Consider the following 24,058-nt stretch of genomic DNA (forward strand, 5'->3'; position numbering starts at 1 on the left):
TGGAGTACAGGCAGTCCCCGGGTTACGTACAAGATAGGGACTGTAGGTTTGTTCTTAAGTTGAATCTGTATGTAAGTCGGAACTGGCGTCAACCGCTGCTGAAACTGATCAGTTTCAACCGCAGCTGGATCTGGATGCCAGTTCTGACTTACATACAGATTCAACTTAAAAAACCCAGGCATCCCCAAGTCAGCTGCTGCTGAAACTGATCAGCGGCTGATTCCAGGAAGCCTGGGGCAGAGCAACTCTGCCTCGGGCTTCCTGTAGTCAGCCACTGGTCAGTTTCAGCAGCGACTGACTTGGGGACGCCCTCGGCACTACTGGAGCAACCCAGCAGCACCCCAGCTGCTCTGCCCCAGGCGTCCTGATTCAGCCGCTGCTGAAACTGACCAGCAGCGGCTGAATCAGGACGCCTGGGGCAGAGCAGCTGGGGTGCTGCCGGGTTGGTCCAGAGCGGCGCTGCGGGACCAACCCGGCAGCCCCCAGCTGCTCTACCCCAGGGGTAGGCAAGAAAAGCCTGGTCTGCTGGGGGGGGCACTAGTTGCACCCCCCCCCAGCAGACCAGGGGGTCAGGAGCAAAGCCACGGAGCACGCCCGCAGCGGGACAGCCCAAGCGCGCCCGGGCTGTCCCGCTGCGGGCGTGCTCCGCACCTTTGCTCCTGTCCCCCCCAGCAGACCAGGAACACCAGAGCAAAGCCGCCGCCTGGGCGGCTTTGCTCGTTTGCCCGGGAGCAAAGCCGCCCAGGCGGCGGCTTTGCTCGGGTGTCCCTGGTCTGCTGGGGAGGGGTCCAGCGGCTTTGCTGGACCCCCCCAGCAGACCAGGGAGACTGGGAGAAGCTTTTCTCGCCCCGGAGGCGAGAAAAGCCCCGTTCGTAAGTGCAGATCTGACGTAAGTCGGATCCGTGTAAGTCGGGGACTGCCTGTACTTTACGTTCTGTAGGATATGTCTGCTCTCTCACCTTACCCAACACTACAGCTCCCATGGTGTAAGTGGTACCTTCTATGTGGCAATTCAACTGACCCATAACCCACAGCTCCCAGGAGTCATGCAGTTACTCTGCTTAGTTTTTCAACAGATTGTATCCCATGCATCCTGAGCTCATGTGCAGACAACTCACCACTCAATTTGTCTTGTTCCAAGGATATTTGTGCAATTCTAAATGAACTCATAAGCCCTTTCATTTTCTCTGGCTCCTATAGCACTTGGACTTGGAAGTATAAGACTCAGTCATCATTCAGCGCATTTTTTTTCTTGAGCATGACTCGCTTCTCATTTGTCTAGTTATGAGAAAAAGTTCTTGTATGGAATGCCAAAAACCAAGACTTGGTCCTGTGACAGCATTTGCTAGCTTGAGAGGATGAGGGAAGAAGGGCTGACTGCCACAAAATTTTTGAAACTTAATTTTTGCATTAAGTTCACCAGGAACTCTGTTTATATTTAATATAAAGTGAAATATGCTCAGCAGCTATTATCTGAAAATGCACATATAAAACAAATAACTTCTTTAAGGACCCCAAACTATGTAGTGGTTCAAGCTAAAGACAGGAAGCCAGAAAAAGATTTCGCTTAGAAACATGAACTATAATCTGATTCACTATATTGTTCTGGGTTTTCAGAATCTGGCCTAGTTGAAAAGATGGATAAAACTGGAACCTCAAAATGAGACTGCAGCTGAGTAATTACAAAAATAAAACACCAAATGTCCCATAAAATCTATTAACACTGGCTTCATAATAGGATTGAAATGTCACCCTAATTAATCAAAAAGAAAATATTCATAGGAAGAAGTGGGAAAGAAAACTCAAGAGAAGAACAAACAGAACAGCAGTGAAGTATATCCTGCCAACAAAACTTAATGGAGTTGATGATCTGACAGATAGACCTTTTCACTCTCCAACCACTGTGATCCTACGTCAGTACTGTCAATGATACAATGATGACGCTTGTCCAGGTATGTAATGATAGCACTTTTGACTGATTAGTGCTTCCTACTAGCGGACTGATTGTGGTGCACAGAATGCAAACCAGTTATTAATGAGAACCCATCCAGCTGAACAAAGAAGAATCCAACTCATTCAATAAGGCAAAGATGTTTCAGACTGCTTAATGTCTTCAGCAAGAAGCATCAGTTTCTCCCACTGACATCTTCCACTGTCTGCAAAGAGTAAATTTCTGGCCTGTTTTGAAATGCAGCAGTTGAAGTAATGCCATCTCTAAGACTCAAAAAAATAATTCATAACACTCACTCTCCCCCCCCCAAAAAAATCTGGGGTTCTTTTTATTTGCCTCCTTGTTTTTGAGGGGAGGATTTTCAAAGGCACAAAGGGGAGTCACATGCCCAACCCCCAGTGAAAACTGAGCAATCAGTTTTCCTTTGTGCTTTTGAAAGTCTCCCCTGAGCCACTTGGATTTCTCAAACTTTTCTCCACAGCCACCGGAGCTAGAAATTCACATATTTTAAAATAAAGCTGCAGCTTTAAGGAAAAACATCTAACATGTGAGACTTGTGATAAGGTGGCAAGAATTGGCAACACTGCTTATAACACCCTGGTATCCAACCCTAGCTCCCTTTAAACATTATTCTATTAATCAAATCCAGAGATTTCTGCAATAAGCAAAGTTTGAAAAAACAGCAGGAGACTTTATGAGTCACAGAGGCATTGGAGATGGTAGCTCGTAGGCACTTGGCAACATCTTCATAAAAAGAGCAGAAACTCTGTTTTAAGGAATCACCATTTCCCACACCATGCACAAGGCTCCAACACATACTATCAATGTGCATCCTACCCTCCTGCACACAACCAATCCACCCTCCCTATTCCCATAACCCACAAGATATTTGGGGGTTATCATCAAACAGGGTGAACTGACTTAAATAAAGGCAATTTAAATCACTCCAAAAAAATCAGTGATTTAAAATCAAGTTTCCCACTGATACTTTTTCACCTATTTCTTCAAACAGTGGTGCAAATCTGATCAATAAAACATGTTAATTTATAGCTCAGTACAACATTTCACATCTAAGGGCACATCTAGACTACATGGCTCTGCTGACGGAGTCATGTAGATTAGGGTTGTAGGCAAAGGGAAATGAAGTGGCCATTTAAATAATTGCCGCTTCATTTAAATTAAAATGGCTGCTGGGCTGTGCCGATCAGCTGTTTGGCAGCACACCGCTATAGTCTGGATGCTCCGCGGTCGACATCAAAGGCATTAGTCAACCTCCCCGTTATGCCTCATGGGATGAGGTTTACCGGGGAGGTCGACAAATGCCTTTGATGTTGACTGCGAAGCGTCCAGACTACAGCGCTGTGCCGCCAAACAGCTGATCGGCACAGCACGGCAGCCATTTTAATTTAAATGAAGTGGCGATTATTTAAATCGCCGCTTCATTTCCCTTTTCCGAGTAAACAAATCTAAATGGCTCTGTCGACGGAGCCATGTAGTCTAGATGTGCCCTAAGAGGGTATACTTTGAGTAATTTCTTTAGATAATTTGATTTTTATTAATGTAGAAAAAAATTCATTATTCTCATTACCTGTGTCAAGCTGCAGAAGCAGCAGCAGTACATTAGGAGTGGTGAGATTTAAATCACACACACAAACACAACAGCACTTTTAAGATTTTGTTTAATACAACAGATGTTATATAAATGTTTCACATTTGCAATTGGAGTAGTCTCCTGATGGCTGTCCTTACTCTTCTTTTTTATTATTTTCAAATTTTATTAACTCTAGCAGACAAGTCCTTATAACACTAAATGTACATTGTCCCTAACACTTCTACAGCTAGCTCTCTTGTTGCCCACTCCCACTGTCATTTTGATGAAGATCTGATTCCAAGTTACCAAAAAAAGCTAAGACTGACAGTGCTTAGAGTGCACTTAATTTTGGAGTAAGCCCCATTAAAAACAAGTAAGGAATGGGGCTCCTTTGGGAAAGCTGAGTTATACTGAAGTAAAATAGGGAATAGACTTAAGGAATCACCATTATGGTCTGTAACCATGATGTTCCAAATATAAACATAATATAAAATAAGAAAATGACACACTGTGGCAACTGGCAAATCTAGATTTGTCTTACTGCAGCTTTCTGCACTGTATACTTGGGTGACAGATTCTAAACCTAATTAATTAAACAAGCCATTATGATAAGCTAATCTAAACTTTTTTTTTCTAGCAACATCCAACACAACAAACAGCTTGTTAAATCACTTATACTAAAAGGTATAGATAGATTCTCGAAGAATGATGGCATTGCAAAGTTGAACCACATTGTTTTTCAGACATCCACATCATTTTCTCCCAACAAACAGTTTTCCTTATGATGTTTCATTCTTGCACTTGGGCCCTGCATCTTCTTTTTGCATTGCTTACACTTGGCATATTTTCCTTTTTTACCCAGGGAATGAATTTCTTCAAACTGTTCCCAGATAGGGTATCTTACACCCAGAAGCCATGATAGTTTTTCTATGGCAAAAGTGCAAGGGACTCCAGGAAGCTGTGTATGGAAACTTTTTTCCATGTCTATTTTTCCATGTGTTTTAAGGAGGATGGAAGTGTCCTCCTTGTTTCCCCTTCACTACCAGCTATTAGTATATGCTGAAGGATTCGTATGTCTTTGAAAATTGTGCTTACCTGCAGAAAAGTGCAGCTGTGCAGGTTGGGACGAGAGAGTGGAAAATTGACTCCCAGCAAGAAATCTTTATTTCCCAGAAATGGAGTTCTGTGTGGATTCTCCCCTTCTGGATCTGTCCAGGAACGCGAGTGATGGAGCCTGTAGGAGGCTTTCAGAGACAGGAAAAGAGCTAACCATCTGAAATAAACAATAATAAATGCACTTATTTACAGCTCTGTGAAGGGGGGCCTTAAACAGATACAGCAGGGCTACACTTGACACGTCTTATTCCTTTAATATTTCATGTTTACAGCATCCTGGCTTTGGGGAAACAGTTTTTTCCCCAAATCCAGTTACATTGGAAAATATTTCTCTATTTATTTTTTACTATTACTTTTCTCTGACTTCTCCACAAGTACCTGCATATATAGAAATATGTGGTAAAAATAATGCATTATAAATGTACAGATTTCCACAAAAATCTATGTGAATGTTTGTCACTTCAGGAGAAAAAGTCCTATCACATTTTTGAACCACAGAACAGAAGTGACTGATCCAAGAACCACAATCATCAAAGCCTACAACACTTACATTTTGAAAAAACATTTAGATGCATTATATAGCACTCAGGTTTTATGTTGAATCTTCTTTTGGTTCACAGCAAGGCAGTAATAAAAAATGCTCATTTTAAAATTTTAAGATTCAGAATTTTATTTTTATAACTCCCTACCAGGATTACATAACATAAGGAGGGTTGGCAGCAGTGTTCCCTGTAAACTGAGCACATGGGCGGCCACCCAGCAAAAATTCAAATGCCGCCCAGCTGATTAGCCCACAGCCAACAGCATGTGTTTCTACTGGTGGCACTCTTCTGCACTTACCTCAATACACATAATATTTATTCCACACATGGATGAAAAAAGTTAGAGGGAACCTTGGCTGGCAGGGTTTGGTTTGAATTGACAGACGTCTGTGGAGAGCAACTTCAGCTGACACACTGATATTAGCCAAAAAAAATCCACCACCAGCAACAGCAGGCATAAGTGCAGCCTCCTGGCACCATGCAACTGCAAAAATCTAGTGTCAGCGGCCCAGAGACAGCACAGGAAATCCTCTGCAGCCCTCCTCTCTCACTCCTTTAACAGTGAGGCTGCAGTAGGATCCCTGCACTGCTGCAGGTCTGAAAAGGATGTAATAAATAGGGTAGGCTGCAGTCCTGGCAGGCAGAGCAGAGAGGAAAAGACAACCCCAAGCTGAATGGCTGTGTCTGGACAGGAACCATTCACCAGCAGGGTCAAGCCCAATGGTTAGGAGTTTGCCCTCTTTCTTGGGGCTCTGGTTGGGGGGGAGCAGGGAGGCGGTGTGTCTGCTTTACCCTGCAAGGACCACCTCCCCAACACCTTGAGTTTGAAGGGATCAGAAGTCACCAACCCTCTAGCCATGCAGGGAACCCCCTGCTGCTCCACTGTCACAGTTCCACTAACTCAGTCACCAGCCCAGAATATGAGCCATCCCTCAGCAGGAACTGTTCAGCAGTAGCAGAGCTGCCCCTCAGGCTAGGAGTTTCTCTTCTTCCTTGCAACCCTAACTGGGTGTCTTGGGCCCCTTGGAAGGTTGCACAACCCTGGTATCAGTGGTGGGAACCCCTGCAGCCCTGCTATCAGAACTACCCCCCCAACTTGCCTGAACCTTAACCCTTCTGTCTCCCCTTAATTTCCCATGACAGTACAAATTAAAAGTTAAAAATATTTAAAATGTATACTAGTCATTGCAATTGTACTATATAAGTAAATATTTGACTCTGACAAGCTTAAACATGAGTAATTGTTCCTTTTTCTACCACAGTGGAGTTCACAGTGCTGATCCAGCATAGTCCTTTATGATCAGAAGTCCATCAATCTGTCAGTGTGCGCTGGAGAGCCATCCCCTGTTTTGACTAGCACACACAGAAGGAAGGCATCAGTAACTACAGTTGAAGTATTGCCAATTTTATGGCCCAGCATAATTCTCTATAAATTTTAAAATATACAAAGATGAGGGGAAACAGTAAAAACAGAGAAGAAGTGTGGTCTGAGGAATCCTGGCTTTTAGTCTGGTCTTGGCTCTGCCACTGGCTTGTTGTGATACTATGGGAAAATATTTTACTTTATATCCTTTGCCTGTCTTATTTAGTTAGAGTGTAAACTCTTTTTACTATGGGTGTGCAGAATGCCTAATACAACAGGCCTCTGATCTTGGTTGATGCATCTAGACACCTCTGTAATACAAATTAATTATAAATTATAGCTGATCATAGTCCAAGAACATGCCAACTTTATTACAGAAATACTTATTACATAAGCACATACTTTTCCTCTAAGTTTCTTTTTAAAATTAATTGAATAGAATCAATTTCCTCACCTGGCTAAATGTCCCTGATTCATGAGGTTTGCCATTTCTGCTGGAGAGACATCAATAAATCGAAGGAAAGAAAAACAACTTTCTTCACTGGCACCTAGATAACAAAAATGTCAAAGTTAAGGCCGACACTTATTCCAGGCCCACATAAAGGAGACAATGAGCACACCTGACCAGTCCGGGTGAATTCTGATCCCAGAGGTCTAGACATCCAAATGCCTAAATACAAGAAGAATGGGAAATGATACAGGCATTCCCAATGTAACCGATTCCTTTAGAGCGCTGGCTTTCAAATTTATTTGATCATAGCCTGCTTCTTTGTGTCTGTAATAGTTCAGTCCCCACTCTTGCCACACAAATGAGTACGCAGATATACGTGGTGGCAGTGCTTCAGCTGAGTCAGTTTTGGCTTGTTTCTCACTTGAGTTATTTTTTTCCTGTTGCAAGAATGAGCCAACAATCCATTGTAACAAAAACAAACAACTGACTCTGGTCCATACTGACAACTAAATATGCACACATTGTCATAGCAAACAGATTAATGTACGGATGGCAATGACTTTGCATAATGCTATGCAAGCTGAACAAATCCGTTAAAATGCATAGTGCCATCGAAGCCCTTGTATGTCTGGACGAATCAGCTATGTTAGTTGTTCATTGCTGTGGGTTCATTGATGTCTGCAATCCATAGTCCCCCTTAACTTGTCACACTCCCAGAATACATTCTTGAATCCTTTCTCCCTCTGGAGAGCTCATCTCCCAATTTGAGAACCTCTGATTTAGAGGATATTAAAGATTTCATCTTGATTGCTGTGACTTGAATTTAAGTCACAGTTTCTGGGCCAGACCATATGATGAATATTAAAAAATAGGTAGGGGTATGCTCATTTGTTTTCATATTCCTACTTTATCTAAGTTTACGATCATTACATTTTTCTATTCAGTTAATGCAAAAACTCCCTGAAGATTTATCAAGTCAAAACTAATGAATAGTTTCAAAATAGCCAACAGGATATGCACAAGAGTCATACAGGCACCACTCAATCATCCATGAAGCTCAAATCCCTGTGGCTGCAGAAAGTCTTTGTGACTTCAATCAAAGACCACACAGATTAAGAGGTCCATCCTAACAGATCTTGATGCAGGAATGGAGCCTTAAGTGTGCTTCTGCTCCTCTTCCAAAATCTCCCCTCTCTTTTGTCACGTTAATTACTATGTTCTCTATTACTAGCAGTTACTCCTGAGGTTTCACTAGATTGAATCTATGAAGCACTCACAAATCTCATACTAGTGTATAAAAAGCAACATTAACTCTTTAAACTGGACTAAAAGTGTAAGTCATAAGAGCAGAATAATGTTAAGGCTAAACAGAACTCTTTGAGGGCAGGCCCATACTAAATCAGAAGTCCAGCTTAAGATACACAACTCCAGCTATGTAAATATGTATCTGGAGTCGACTTACCATAAGATGAATTTCTCTGTCATCCCCACAGTGGCAAGTTGATGGGAGAACTTTCTTGTTGCCTTTCCTTACTTCTTGCAATTGCAAGGAGTAAGGGACATGATGGGGGTGCTCACAGCATCCAATTTAGGGGTCCTTTCTAGACCTGCTAAACTAAACACTGGAAGATTGACCTCTGCAATGTTGATCCTCTGTTTAGTATAGACATGACCTTAGATTACCCTTCTACCTTGCCTCTTATTAATCAACTGAAATTAATTTGTTGACTTAAGTTCTGATGTTGAAAGGGTCTAAGGAATTGTGACCAGGGAGGCACAGAATCTGCAGTCCCAGGGAGAAGTTAATCTACACCAATGTTCCCTCCAAATAAAACTGGGCAGTGTGCTAGCCACCTTAACTGCTTCCTAAGGGAAGTAAACCTACCCTTCCTATGGAAGAGAGACTGCTGAATGTGGTCCGGAGCGAATGGTGAAAGTAAAACCCGTAACCACCTGAAAATGAACGGAACAAAATAAAAAATAAGAAAGCAGTAATTCAGTTCACATACAATCAAGAAGTCAGAAATACTAAGCTCTGATCCCATGACACAGAGTGACTTTCAGTTACAGTATCACAGTTTCACTCTCCTCTTGCTGTCTAGGAGTTTACAGAATTTGGTTCTTCATGGTAAGAAACCTGATCTTCTGATTTTCCAGTACTTCACGATAATGTATTAATGAAAAGCAGCAGCCACAATAGATTTTACTTAATTTAACCATGAGTCAGAACATCATTTCTGGATTGCTTTTCATACTGGGAAAGAGCACTGATCCTATCTTCTATTATTAAATAACGGCTTATGTGATCCACTGCTTGTGCATGTCTCATGATTGAATGAGATAAAGATTTAGTAGGCACTGCCACAGACAGAGCAACCAGCAGACTGCACTCAAACAGCTCGTTTCCATCTGGAGTGAGCAATTACAAGCTGTCAAGACACAAAGATGCTCACAACATATCATGTTACAGCTAATCAACACAGATAGCTTCCTTACATATGAAAAGCCACTCAAGGGGAAACCAGATTCCTCCAGTATTCTATCGAAGCTTCAATTCCATTACACATCATCAGCAGAAAAAGGAGAGAATATAAATTGCTTTGTCTTACTTTTCCTGAGGGCGTGGCTACACTTACAACACGGCACAGGTGCTGGGACCTATGGGACTGAGCCAGGCTCCCTGCCTGCCTGGCTCCTAAAATAGTTTTAATGCAGAGCCACAGCAGGGCATGGCTCCTGGGACCGGGCACAAGCCAGGACTGAGTCAGGCTGCCTGCCTGCCCAGTTCCTAACATACTTTGAATGTAGAGTTGCAGCAGGGCTAGCTCCTGGACCTGGCGCAAGCCGTGACTGAGTGCTTGTAGTGCTAAACCTTAGTCGATTAATTGTGTAGTCGACAAAATTTGTCAGCTACACAATTAACAAATTACATGCTTCTTAACATCCCTCCTGTCTACATTGGGGGCTAAATTGGAATAACTACAATTTAGGGCAGTGTTCTTTTTGAGACCACGGAACACCAAACAATAATATTTTTTATGTGGAACACCTATGAAAATTTTCTTCAAAAAAATAAATTGTTGTCGGACAAAAAAAAAGAAAAAACAAAGTAATAACAAAAACAAAGAAGAGGTCGCAGCACACCCGCGAGTTGTTCACAGAACACCAGTGTTCCACAGAACATCGTTTAAAAAACACTGATTTAGGTACTCCGATTTCCCACACTTCTGAGTGACATACTTATAAGTTTGTAGTGTAGACCCGTGTTGACTTGCTTAGTCAGAGGATTATTTGATTACAATAGCTTTGCTATGAGAGCACACTGAATACTGAGTAACAACTAAATAAAATGAAAAAACAGGGAAGACATCACTTGGCTAGAACTATTTAAAAACCTCAGAGAATAGAGTTAATTGGAACTTACATATTCATACACATAACAAGGCCAGAAAGAATAGCTGATCTTCCAGTCTGCCATCCTGTATAATGCAGATCAGATAACTTCCCTGAAATAGTTCCTATTTGAACTAAAGCGTGTATTTCATTAAAACACACAATCTTGATTTTAAAAATGTGTGTTATGGAAAATCCACCACAGCTTTCTTCCAAATTATCCTCACTGTTAAAAAACCATACACATTCTAAATTTGTCAGGCTTCAGCTTCCAGCCATCAAATCTTGTTATACATTTGTTTGCTAGACTGAAGAGCCTTTTATCAGGTATTAGTTTCCCAGGTAGGCACTTAAGAACTATGATTAAGTCAACCTTGGAGAGGCTCTTGTTGTTAAACTGATTATCACTATAAGCCATGTTTTCCACTATTCCTCGAACCCTTTCCAATGTATCAACATTCTTCTTGGTGTGCAGGCTTCAGACCTGGACACACTATTATAGCAGTAGCTACACAAGTGCCAAAAACAGAGGAAAAAGAACTTCTCTATTCCTACTTCAGATTTTTTGTCTACACATCCATGGATTGCATTAACCTTATTGGTCACAGCATCATACTAAGGATGTTAAGTAAACATATGTCGACTACTCAACTAGTCGATAGGCACATGTACATTTCAAAGGAACTCCGTGTGCAGTCCGGGGCCAGCAGGAAGTCCCACTGACTCCAAGCTACACGTGGGGTGCCAGCTTTGAAATGCCACACGGATGTGGGGTCAGCTGGGGATTCCCTAGCTGACCCCAGGCTCGGCTGTGTGGTGCTGCCACTTTGAAACACCAAGGCGGCATTTGAAAGGGGCAGCGCCGCACAGCTGAGACAGGGATCAGCTGTGCAGCAATGCTGCTTTGAAGTACCTCCTCTTCCCCCCCACCTTTGCTGCCTCTATTTGATAGAGGCAGTAAGGGGGGAGGGCAGGGAAATCGACTAGTTGACTGACTATCCGATAAGCATTTGCTTATCGGATAGTCAACTAGTCCTTAACATCCCTACATCATACTGGGAGTTCATGTTCAGCTGATTATTAACCATAACCCTCAGGTATTTATAAAGTTACAGTTGAGCTAAAAACACAGTGTAAAGTACTTCAACAGTTTCAATAGTCATCTAGAAGCAGATGCCACAAAAAGCAGGTGGACCACAAGCCATTAGGCACAGAGTGCTGTAGACACTCCACACTTGACCTATGTGGGGAAAAACCATCTCACAATAGTCTTTAATCACAGCTCACTCATCCCTCTTTCTAAGAGTATTAAATGACTCCAGAGGAAGCTGCAGCTAGCCCTCCTCAGCAAGGAGGGTAGGACAAGGGAGTTTTGAAGATAATTGGAGGACAAAAACCAAAAACAAGACAAACCAAAAATCCCCACAAAGGTAGACCTTAGAGCACTACCTCCAAATAACAGTGCACAAAATGCAGATAGGACATATATAATAGGACATAACAGACAGGAATATGTTAACACATGATTTAAAATACAAATAGCTAATAATAATAATAATAATAATATCTAGCTAAACAATGCTACGCAGCCATTCATGGATGTATCCCTCCAGCAAGAGCATGAGGCCTGGTCTACGCTAGGAGTTTAGGTCAAACTTAGCCAAATTAAGTTGATTTTCTAAACAACAAATCCACACCACTAAGCCTGTTCCGCCTACTTTAAGGGCTGTTAAAGTTGATTTTGGTACTCCTGCTTTTCAGGAGGAGTAACGGTAAATTTGACTTTGCATGGTTGACTTTAGGGTACTGGAAATGCAGCACTGTGAAAGTTGATGTTCTTGGCCTCTAAGAGGTGTCCCACAGTGCCCCAATGTGACTGCTCTGGCCAGGACTTTCCACTCTGCTGCTTTCTAAGTGCATAGGAAAAGGCCCAGGCAAGTTTGAATTCAATTTCCTGTTTGTTCAGTGTGGCAAATAGATCTCAGAGCCGGCAGCACACCTGACCTTGAATTCCCAGGGTTGCAAACAAGCTCTAGCATGGAGCATGCTGGAGATCCTGGACCTGATTGCTGTGTGGGGAAAGGAATCTGTTTAGGCAGAACTACAAAGTAGCTAAAGAAATGCTAATATCTATGTCAAGATTGCAAAGGGCATGGTAGAAAAAGGATATGCCAGGGATGCCCAGCCGTGCCGCATGAAAATACAGGAGCTCAGGCAGGGATACCAGAGGACAAAGGAGGCAAACGGACATTCTAGGTAATCACTGCAAACATGCTGCTTCTATGCGTAACTGCATGGTATACGAGGGGGGTACTGACCAGTGTCCAAACCCAGTCTGTAAATTTCCCCCAAGAGATTCTTCAGGCCACCTCAGGCAACAGCAGGGAGGACATTGTGGATGAAGAAGAGGAGGAAGAGAAGAATGGTCAGCAGGCTAATGAAGCATCTAATCTCACGGACAGCAAGAACATTTTTAAAGCTTTGGAGACCACATGTCCTCATCCCAGCATGTATCACTGCTGAACCCCGATGGCAGGGAGGGCACTTCTGCTGAGTTCACATTTTTAATCATGCTACAAGTGGGTTAAGGCAGTTGGGTGTGATCTGTTGCAGCCACTCTGCCTACATAACCGGGGCTCCATGGAACAGTTACCATGTTTGGAGATGGAACAGGAATCCTCCCAGCACATCTCCATAAATGTCTCATACAGGAACTCTTTCATCCTTCTCACACGCTTTCCGGGGAGATGTGTTTTATTTTGTCCTTTCCACACCAAGCCAGCAGTAAGTGGTCTGGTGTCATTGCAGCACAAAGCATAGCAGCATAAAGTCCAGGTTTCTGGGCACATTCAGTAGGCATCCACTCCTTATCATTCTGTGATTCACAGAAGACTGATATAGAATCACAGAATACTAGAACTGGAAGAGACCTCGAGAGATCATCAAGGCCAGTCCCCTGCTCCCATGGCAAGACCAAGTACGATAAAGATCATCCCTGACAGGTGTCTGTCTAACCTGCTCTTAAATATCTCCAGCGATAGAGATTCCACAAACTCCAAAGGCAATTTATTCCAGTGTTTAACCACCCTACCAGTTAGGAAGTTTTTCCTAACGTCCAATCAAAACCTCCCTTGCTGCAGTTTAAGCCCATTGCTTCTTGTCCCATCATCAGAAGCCAAGGAGAACAATTTCCCCCAGTCCTCCTGGTGATACCCAAAAACCGCTATCATGTCCCCCCTCAGTCTTCTCTTTTCCAAACTAGCAAGCCCAATTCCTTCAGCCTTGCCTCACAGCTCATGTTTTCTAGACCTTTAATCATTTTTGTTGCTCTTTTCTGGATCTTCTCCAGTTTCTCCACATCTTTCTTGAAATGTGGTGCCCAGATCTGGGAACCCCAACACAACAGAGGCATCCCCTATGTCCTGTACATTTCCTAGAGTGACTATCCTTCATAGCACAAGGGATTGCATTAACTACCTGCATCACAGTAGCGCCTCCCCCCCCCCACTCCCACCACACACACACACACTGTAGACTGACCCACTCCAAATTTATTCCCAACTGACTGGTAGCTGCCTGGTGTTGCAAATTGCCACAAGACTATTGCCACTCGCTTCTGAATTGTCAGAGTGGGACTCATTCTGATATTGCTGTGCTTCAGGGCAGGGGGAAACAATTCACAAACTTCCACAAAAGTGGCTTTATGCATGCAAAAGTTTTGCAGCCACTGCTAATTGTCCCATAGCTGCATGACTCTGTAGTCTATGCTTGTCTCATGGTACTAGAACCAGCATTTCACTGCATCAACAGGATCAAATGCTGCCAGAATGTGCTGATTGCTCCGCTCAAGGGTTTCATACATATCTATGTTTGTGCCTTCCTCAGATTCTTCCTCCCTTTGGCAGCTCCTGGTTAGGCACTGGACATACCGCAGCATAAGGTGCAAGATGTTTTCTAGGATTACCATAGCATTCTGCAGTTGAAAAGGGTCCATGTTTGCTGTTGCTTTTAAGCAGGCATGGAGGGGGAGAAGAGTGCATTATGGTACGCTGATGACATGTACCCAGAACCACCCACTACACTGTTTTTGTCCTATCAAGCACTGGGAACCTAACCCAGAATGCAATGGGCCAGCAAGAATGGCAGGATAACTACCCACAGTGCATTGCTATTGAAGTCAATGATAGTGACCCTACTGGGGATGCACTATGTCAAACTCTTGCACACTGTACGGACATGCACCTTCGACTTTACGAAATCTGATGCTGGGGAAAAAAAATTGACCTTAATAAATATGACCTAATCTCATAGTGTAGACAAGGCCTTAGAGAAAGATATACAACTCAAACCAGTCCTATTAGAAAAAATTCTTCGTTGTGTAGGTTAATGATTATTTCAGTCTCTGGCTATTTCAATCTCTTTACCATCTCCATTTTGTCGAAAATCAGACTTTTGGGAGACCGGCTAACTGACAAGCCCTATATAAACCTTGCAGAATCACAACAGCACAAAAGAGGGAGAGCAGACTTTTAAAAGATGAAATAAAAAGTACTGAATAAGTTGAAGGGAAGGTTAAATTGGCTTGCCTGTCCCGCGAGTGGTTAAAGACCCTGATCTGTCCATGACGGTAGATGAACTTTGAAATCTGGTATGGCTTTAGGGAAATGTGAAATGGAGACCACGTTTCTTGTCGTTCAAACAGCTCTGGGTGATTACACACCTGGGTAAGAAAAGGAGGATGTCAGCTGCTGGGTGGGAAAAAAACCCGCAAATGTAGTCATTTGTAGCATTTTCCTGCCCAATGTTGCTCAAACTGTGGAACGGATGAGCATATAATGATTTGATAGAGTATCTAAGTTCAGATACCAGATAATATAATTTCCTACCCATATTACCTCTTCTTCCCCAGGTGAATGATTTCTTCAGTGATGAACAGGGACCCAACTAGCAGACACATGCACTGTATGGCAGGCGCTCTGCTTTATGTCATATTTTCACTGCTGGTCTCAAGCTACATTCCATCAGGGCGTAACTGAGGACTGCATGCAATCAGCCAGCCTAGGTTAGGAATATTTTTTTGCTGTGATGTTTCCAAGATGGCTGACGAATATACATTTCTGCTGATCTTACCTTCCTGAACTGCATGACTAGATTCATGAGGCTACTAGTGGTGTTCTGTGCTTGCTGGGTAGTGCCCATGGAGGACTGCAGCAGGTCATCAATAGAGATTTTGTTCTTTAGAGCTTGGTAGAGCAGCTTCTGTCTCGTGGTCTGCTGGCAGTACATGAGAATCTCAATCTGCAAAAGAGTGATGGGGTTATAGTACTATATTCTGACCCTAAAGCAGAGCATTACTGGATAAAGATTCATACAGACAACCTTAGTAGGATCGTATCATAGGAAAAATTCATATAACAGAAAAATACATAAGCAACTGCCCTCAGACCTGTAATTAAATCATCCAGGACCTGCTACAGAAAGCACTTCCTAACTGAGAACACTGTCTTGAAATGCTGCAATGAATTAGGCAAGAAGCCAAGAACAGGGGTGGAGAAACCAGTCTTCCACGTTATTTTAGGTACCTAAAGATGCAAAAAGGCATCTTCTGGATTTTTAATGATGCCTGGGCACATAACTACCATTGATTTTAGGTGCCTTTGAATATCCTGGTATGTGCCTATCTGCAACTTTAGGCACCTTCGAAAGTGTGGCTCAGGGCCTGTACTATGGTAAAGTAATGTCACCAAGCAGGTGTTTTCTACCCAGGGGTCACAAATCAGGTGCCAATCATCATGATCATGCTGGCCACCCCATATTACCATATGAGGAATGGTGTTCAGTATAGAAAAGGCACTGTCAGAGCAAAGAAGAATCTCTTAAGCCCCTGTCTGCTTCAAAGAATCCTGCAAGCTCCTGCCACTCCTCAGGCTCTGACACAGTAAGGAAGAGAGAGACACTACAGAGAAGGGATGAGACTCATGGATCCAAGCCTACACAGTTCCACCTGCCAATTCCACTTACTGAAAGGCGGGTGTATGAACTCTGGGGAATACTATAGCTTGTCATGGCTCTGATACTCCTCCACAGGATGGGGAGTTTAACACTGCCACTAGAGTTTGGTTCCCTGGAGAACCACTCTGTGCCGGACTCGACAGTGCCTATATGGATGCCAGAGTCAACAGCTTGTCTTGGTGAACCTTGCGTGTCGACGACATCTCGCACTGGCAGGCTGGCTCGCTAACTTCTTGTTTAACAACTAAAAAAACTAAGGAATGAAAGGAAAAATAAAATCAAGTAGTATTGAATAGCTAGGAACTAGAGGTTTGATGATGCAAGAGAAGTTCCAATGCTGCCATGGATGGTAAGAAGGAACTGAAAGCAGGGGTGGGTCAGCAGTGGTATATAAGGGCTGCTACTAGTGGCACCACTCCAGAGGGCTCCGTAGCTGCTAGGGGAAAAGTTTCCAACCCTCGTGCACACGATGTGCACACATCTGACTGCAAACAAAGTGAACAAACATCCAAAGAAGAATGAACACCTTTTGTTGCTTTGCTGAAAGGCTTTGTAGGGACATTACTCTGTGTCCCATAGCAATGGCTGGTTCCTTTTTTGTTTTAAATGGACAGTCCTGTATGTGAACAGCCAGACTTTCTTTCTTATTTTCAGCTACTAAATTATTTAAAAGAATCTAGAGTCTATATCTAATACTTCCCTGTGAAGGGATGCTCACCCCACATAAGACAGTGCAGGTTAAATTAGGACAATGAACTTTATAGGCTGCACCTGTAAGAAAGCAAGAGGCTGATATCAGACAATTGATGATATTTGGCTGGGAAGGAGCAAGCTGGAGCTGTATAAAGGAATGAAGCTGAAAAAAGAAGAGGATTATAGAGGAAGCAGTCTGCAGTCCCCTTCACAGGTGAAGGGAGGTTTGTTAGGGGCTACAGAGTTTAGACTGGTGGAAGTAATCTACAGTTATGCTCTTGGGGAGGTAGCTTGGGATGGTAAACTGCGAAGGCAGAAAAGAGAAATAGGAAGGAGTCTGGGGAAATAGCAACAGATTCAATGAGTAAGCAGAGAGTAGTTACTGGACACACAGTGCCGAGGCTGGAACCCAGAGTAGCAGAAAGGCATGGAGAAAGGGCATAGGACCTGGCCTTGAACTGGAAAATTGTCTGGAACTGGCATGAAGACAGCAGTTCAAGCAGCACTTTTGATACCTCAGAAGGGGAGGGATATACAGTGAACTGGCTGGAAGGCCAAGTCATGAAGGAGAAGCACCACAAGTCCTGGAGAGCGAGAGAGGACATGATGTGAACAACAGTGGCAAAGAGGGCATCAGGTATGAAAGGAGCTAATCCCTAGACATGGCCACAATGAGAAGTTACAACAGTGAGTGAACCTCATTCCCTAATATCACTTTTCCATTCAGTCAATTGCTATAATTACCACAGTGATATTATGTAATTGGGAGGGGTGGAATGGCATATACAAGACAATCTCTGTATTTATACACGGTTGACACTGTGGATACTCTGCTCTAAGTCATATTAAATCACTGCAGTGTTACTTAGGAGGATTTTCAAAGGAAGGCAAAGAGATGGGGAGGAGACAAGCAATGAGGAAGGGAAATTACAGAGCACTAAAAACAAGGCATACTCAATATGTATATTTTTCTTTTTTTTAAAAAGACACTAGGTAATTCTCACATCATTGAGAAAATCCTGCCTTTAGAGCCCTGTGGGGTACGTGTTTTTTCTAGATATGTCAATCCTTTATCAAATCCCCTTCAGTTCATTTACTGATTTTTCCATATGCTTGCTCAGGTTTAAGGATCTTTTATTTACAACTCTTAGGATGAATGCATCTGACGAAGTGGGTCTTTGCCCACGAAAGCTTATGCTCCTACACTTCAGTTAGTCTATAAGGTGCACAGGACTCCTCGTCGCTTTTGCAGATTCAGACTAACACGGCTACTCCTCTGATTCTTAGGATGAATGGTTTTACTTGTACAAAAGGAGGGCATTACGGGCTCTTGTATGTTCTCCAGTTAAATATGGGTGTGATCTCACAGGAATGTGCTACCAAAAGTGAAAAGGATATGAACAGACAGTGTTTTCTGATCTTTGAATCAACTGTAGAGAGACAGACCCACATACAGATTTCTACAAACTAAAAACACTGAAAGTAAGCCAGATGCAGTTCTTGCTTTCCACATTATTTTGTTTCACACCTTGTCTGACAGCTCATTTTCCACATCCTTCTTGATTCTTCTCAACATGAAAGGCTTCAAGATCATGTGCAAGCGGGACAGCTGGTCTGAAATGCCAGAGAAAAAACATGATTACTGCCCCAATGGCAGAAACTATACTATGCCCAGTTGTTTCTCAAACTCTTCTTGCTCCCCCATTCTCCTAAGGCAGGGCTACTCAACTTTGGAAGTCCTGGGGGCCACAATGATACTCAAAACACATGCTGAGGGCTGCAACTTAAGTGTAATAGCATATACATGCAAATATACATGCACATAGCTTCTTTCACACTGACGGGCATGAATACAAAGATCAAGGCAAGACTACACAACAACATGCAGGCCCCATTTAAGTCAGTTCTGCTGACAGTAATAAAATGCAATATTCACCCGATTTCCACCCATATGACAGCACTTTTAATGAGCAATGACAGTCTAGGAATTGAACTACTAAAATGCATATCAATAGACCAATCTATTGACCACTTCTTTGTTTTGGCTCCCACCTATGGGCCATGTGTTAAGCCCCGTGTAAACCCAAACTGCACCGTAGGCCACAAACAAATGGGCCGTGGGCCACATATAGCCTGCGGGTTGGGTAGCCCTGCCCTAAGGCATGTTCCTATGTCACAGGACTGATCTATGTGCACTGAACATGGTTCTTTTATCAGCCTGTCTCAATATGCTTATGACCCCATGAATGCTTACATCTCTCCCTCAGACAATGCATTTCTATAGCACAACATCTATTACAGTCCAATGAGCAGAATGCTGTGGGCACACAACTACAGGTTGGACCTCTTTAGTCCTGGATTTTCTGGGCCGGCAACAACCATGATCAGGCATTGTTGGGAACCTGGTGAGTGCTCCAACACAGCAGGACTACAAATGTTGCCCAACCTGAGCTGGGTGATAGCTGTGAATGGTGCCCAGGGCTGGGACTGGAGGCTGGGGGCGGAGCTCAGTAGCCAGAGGCCAGGGCTGGACCCTGGCACCAGGAGCCCAACTGTGGCTGGCGGCACTGAGCTGGCCACCGGGAGCAACAGAGCAGGCCCACAGCAGAGAGGCTGGCAGTGACTTTCCCAAAATCCCTGGTTTAGGACTGGTTAGGTCCCAAAGATGCCAGTGGAGATTCAACCTGCAGCATCTAACTTCTATTAAGAAGAACTAGGGGTCTGTACCCCCTGCTCTATACACTCACCAACCTCCCTCTCGCAGGAGGGAAGGGGGGTAGGCAATCTTGACTCTCTCCCCGGCCACCAGAGGGGGCTAATCTGGGGCTCTTCTCCCTCCTCCTCCCCCAATACTGCCCTGCAACAGCCTGGGCCCTTTCTCCCTCCCTGCCCACAGCTGCGCCAGCCCCGGTCCTTTCTTTCCCATACCCCACGGCCTAACCCTAACCCCGCCCTCCCCCACACCATCTCCTGAGTTAGGCTGCACCTGGTGGCGGGGGAAGGCCGGGCCATGGGGCACTAGGACAGACCAGGACCGGCCCTGCCCCCCAGTGAAGGCTGGGCTGAGGCGCTCCAGCCCGGCTCTCCACTGGAGAGGATCAGGCTGGCAGTGGGTACAGCTTGGCTCCAGGGACGGGTCCTGGGGTAGAAGGAACAGAGTTGGGGGCAGGGCTTTACCTGCCCATGCTTCCTCCCCAGCCTGTGGACACTATGACGTGATGATGTCATTTTGTTGTCCCACAGGGGAAAAAAAATTATATATAAAGACAAGACAACAATTGATCATGCAGTTCATTCAATACTATTAGCATATAAAGCTAGTCATTACTAACAGTGAGTCTCACCCTGAGTCAGATTTGAACCAACACAGTGCTAAAGGGCACTGTGTTGCTGCAGAAACGCAGGCTTCTGGATGAGATGTAAAACTAAAGTTCAGACCCTTCATTGAGAATTAAAAAATTCATAGCAGTTTTCACAAAAGTAAGAGTTTAACTCTAATTACATGATTTTGAATCGGGCCAGAATATCATATTGTTATATTCTCTTTACCTAAATTTCCCCAAGTTGTTGTATATTATGCTTCACTTTGCCTAAAACTTATTGCATAGCATTGATGAAATAGAATAGTTGTCTTCCCACTAAAAGGTGGCTACTATTCAGTGGTGAGTGGTATAATCTCTGTACAATACACATAGTCTGCAAAATACAGGTTGTACCTCCAAAAATTGGTACTCTCTGGTCCAGCAACATCCGTCGTCTGGCAAGATCATGGATGCTCCTGGATCAGAGAGCCCGTGAGCCTGCCAGGGCAACAGGGTCAGCAGCCTGGCTGCAGGCAGTGCAAGACCAGGGCTGGATCCCCATGGCAGCACAGGTCGGGATGGGGCTGGAGCCCTGCGGCAGTCCCCGAGACCTTGGAGCTGCAGTCGGAGCCCCGTGTCAGTGCAGGACCAGAGTCCCCTGGCAGCTTTCTGGAGCATGCACTGTGGCAACCCCTGAGAGTGTCAGGTTGGAGTCAAGCCCCGCGGCAGTGTGAGGCCAGAACCTCACAGCTGCCCCATGGAGCGCGGGACTGGGGCTGGGGCCAGAGCCCTGCCACTACCTCCACCTCCTGGAGTGCAGGGCTGGAGCCCTGTGGCAGAAGCTGGACCCTTTGCTAACCAGGAATCCAGCAACAGCTGGGCAAGCAACCCCACCAGGTTGGGTTGGGGGAAAGCACGGCAGGATGCCTCCTAGGCTTGGGAGCCAGTGGCAGGAGACCTCCACATGCCCAGCAAATTCTCTCATTTAGGACTGGTCAGGCCCTGACGGTGCCAGACCAGGGAGGTCCAACCTATATTTAGGAGTCCTTCATGCTACACACTGTATAAATTTACAGTATTTTAAATACCCTTCCTCTTCCATTGAGGAAATGGAGGCAGACAATATCAGGCAAATCTGATTCACCCTGTAGGTAGCATTTCTTTCTATATAAAAAGCAAGATATCTCTCTCTCTCTGACAGCATCTATCGTCTAGAATTCCTAGCCCAAACAACTAATCAAAGCCATTTCACTTGCCTCTTTGTATCAGAATGGGAGATGTCACACACAGCTGAAGTGCATCTATAAGCAGGTAGAGCAGATGAACTGGGTATTAAGTTCTATTGTGATTAGTACTTACTCTCATCGATGGCAGATTTGTTCTCTGCATGGCTCTCTATGTCCTTAGAAAACCATTCGTTGAATTCTTCATGGGAATCAAATAGCGTTGGCATTATAAAGTGCAGCAGAGCCCATAGCTATAAAGGGGGAGCAAAGAGACACCGAATCAAGTCTAAGCGACCCCGACTGCAAGATGATCAGGAATCTCAATCTACTGCAGAGCCTTTTGGGCAAAGTCACATCAAATGACAGTGTGTTCTGTCAATCACAGCAGACAGAATGCTAGTATCATCTTCCTTTCATAGTGGGCAAAAGCCAGATACGTGTAGTTTTTCAAATCAATGTCAGGGTATGATTTCCAATAAATAGCAATAACTTCACCATGCTGAAGTAAAAGGAATAGTAGTCACATTTTCATCTCATGATTTAGGAATGACTGAGTACCAGCAACCTTTAATCATACTTAATTCCAAATGAGTAGGGTATGGCAAAATTATCCTTTCTGAAGCTGATCTCAGTTATTTCTTATAGCATGGTAGAGACACAAAACCCTAAATATACATAAACCACAAATATCCTAATAAGCACATACAAGGACAGCAATTATCACACTATTTATTATGCCTTTGGATAAATTATTTGAAAAAAAAAATCTGCTCATGCTGGTCTCCTGCTTACCTCAGCCATGGTGTTCTGGATGGGGGTCCCAGTCAACAAAAGTCGATTTCGACATTGGAACTGTAGTAGGATTTTCCATCGGACGCTGATCAGCACAAATTGTTAAAAATGAATTACAGCAGAAATCGTAAGAAAGGACAGCAATTAAATTTACATTTTAGGACCAACAGTTTTCAGACCCATTCCTAGCATGATTTTCTTGTAAGAGGGCACTAGGTAATATTGCTCAAAGTATAAGTACTCTCCCTTTGCAATGGGAGACTTGGTTCTTATTAAGGATGTTAAGGACTAGTTGACCATCCGATAAGCAAATGCTTATTGGATAGTCAAGTCGACTAGTCGCTTCCCCCCACTTGCTACCTCTACCGGATAGAGGCAGCAAAGGGGGAGGAAATGTGGGTACTTCAAAGTGGCAGCGCTGCACGGAGCCTGGGGTCAGCTGGGGACTCCCTAGCTGATCCTGGGCTCCGTGTGACATTTCTGCAGAATCCAGTCAGCTGGGGACTTGCCAGCTGATCTCGGGCTCTGTGCAGTGCTACCACTTTGAAATGCTGTGTGGAGCCCAGGATCAGCTGTAGAGTCCCCAGCTGACCCCGGGGTTCCACAAAAATGCTGTGTGGAGCCTGGGATCAGCTAGGAGCTCCCCAGATGACCCCAGGCTCTATGCGGGCACTTCTACATTGAAATGCACAAGAGCCCCCGCTTGGGCTCTTGTATATTTCAAAGGAGGAATTCAGAAGTGCCTATCGACTAGTCAATGGAAATTCCATCGACTACTCGACTAGTAAATTAATCGATATTTAACATCCTTAGTTCTTATAGGAGTTCATAAAGAGACTAGCACTGTTTATCTTACATATAACAGGTGTATTTTTATTTACTTTGTAACATGTCAGTGTTTGGCTACCACTAAAGTGCAGTCATTAGATCTTTCATCACCTCAAGGTAGCAAATAGGTATTTTTTGGACTATTAAAAAGTTACATTTATAGGCCATTATGTAAGAGAAGTTGAATTGTATGTTACAGTTCTCTTAGAATTGGAAATTTCTGAAGAGTGCTGAAGAGGCTAGCTCATGAATGTGCATGAGCTTGGTTCTGGAGCTGTCAAACATTAGGAAAAAGAGCACTAAGGTATATATATGAGTAGCAATTTTGGGAGAAAAGTTACAAAGAAGCAATTAAAGAAGACAGACCCTTATTAAAAGAATAATCAATAAACAGGTTTGAGAACAGCCAAGAACCACCACAGGCATCAACCTTATAATAAAGAAGCCTGGATAGGGTGACTAGGCTATACTGCAATCTGCAGGTTTTACTGGGCCTTGATTCTTGAGTGGGATCTCTGGGTGTTACTGCAATACAAATAATGCTATATTTAATTGATATATGTTAGCATTATATGAGGAGGCCTACCAAATTTATGGTCCATTTTGATCAATTGTATGGTCACAGGATATTACAAATTGCAAATTTCATGATTTCAGCTATTTAAATCTGAAATTTCATGGTGTAATTGTCAGGGTCCTGACCCAAAAAGGAGTTGTGTGGGTTATTGTATGGGTGCTGTGTACCGCTACCCTTGCTTCTGTGCTGCTTCTGGTGGCAGCGCTGCCTTCAGACTTGGG

At 43.8% G+C, this 24,058-nt stretch overlaps 1 protein-coding gene across 2 annotated transcripts in view; it reads right to left on the reverse strand.

Annotated features, from left to right (window-relative positions):
- The window catches only part of INO80 (INO80 complex ATPase subunit), a 148,684-nt gene that overhangs the window by 61,780 nt on the left and 62,846 nt on the right, over positions 1–24,058 (reverse strand). For both annotated transcript variants that reach the window (XM_075927123.2, XM_075927122.2), the window contains 8 exons: positions 22,433–22,517; positions 21,774–21,891; positions 18,641–18,726; positions 15,538–15,705; positions 14,994–15,127; positions 8,900–8,967; positions 7,018–7,111; positions 4,638–4,815 (listed from right to left, as the gene is read on the reverse strand). In XM_075927123.2, the coding sequence (XP_075783238.1) occupies positions 4,638–4,815; positions 7,018–7,111; positions 8,900–8,967; positions 14,994–15,127; positions 15,538–15,705; positions 18,641–18,726; positions 21,774–21,891; positions 22,433–22,517 (931 nt within the window). The remainder of the gene's footprint in view (positions 1–4,637; positions 4,816–7,017; positions 7,112–8,899; positions 8,968–14,993; positions 15,128–15,537; positions 15,706–18,640; positions 18,727–21,773; positions 21,892–22,432; positions 22,518–24,058) is intronic.

The sequence above is a fragment of the Pelodiscus sinensis genome, chromosome 5, assembly GCF_052426305.1.
Source record: "Pelodiscus sinensis isolate ZL-2025 chromosome 5, ASM5242630v1, whole genome shotgun sequence".
NCBI classification, from domain to species: Eukaryota; Metazoa; Chordata; order Testudines; family Trionychidae; genus Pelodiscus; species Pelodiscus sinensis.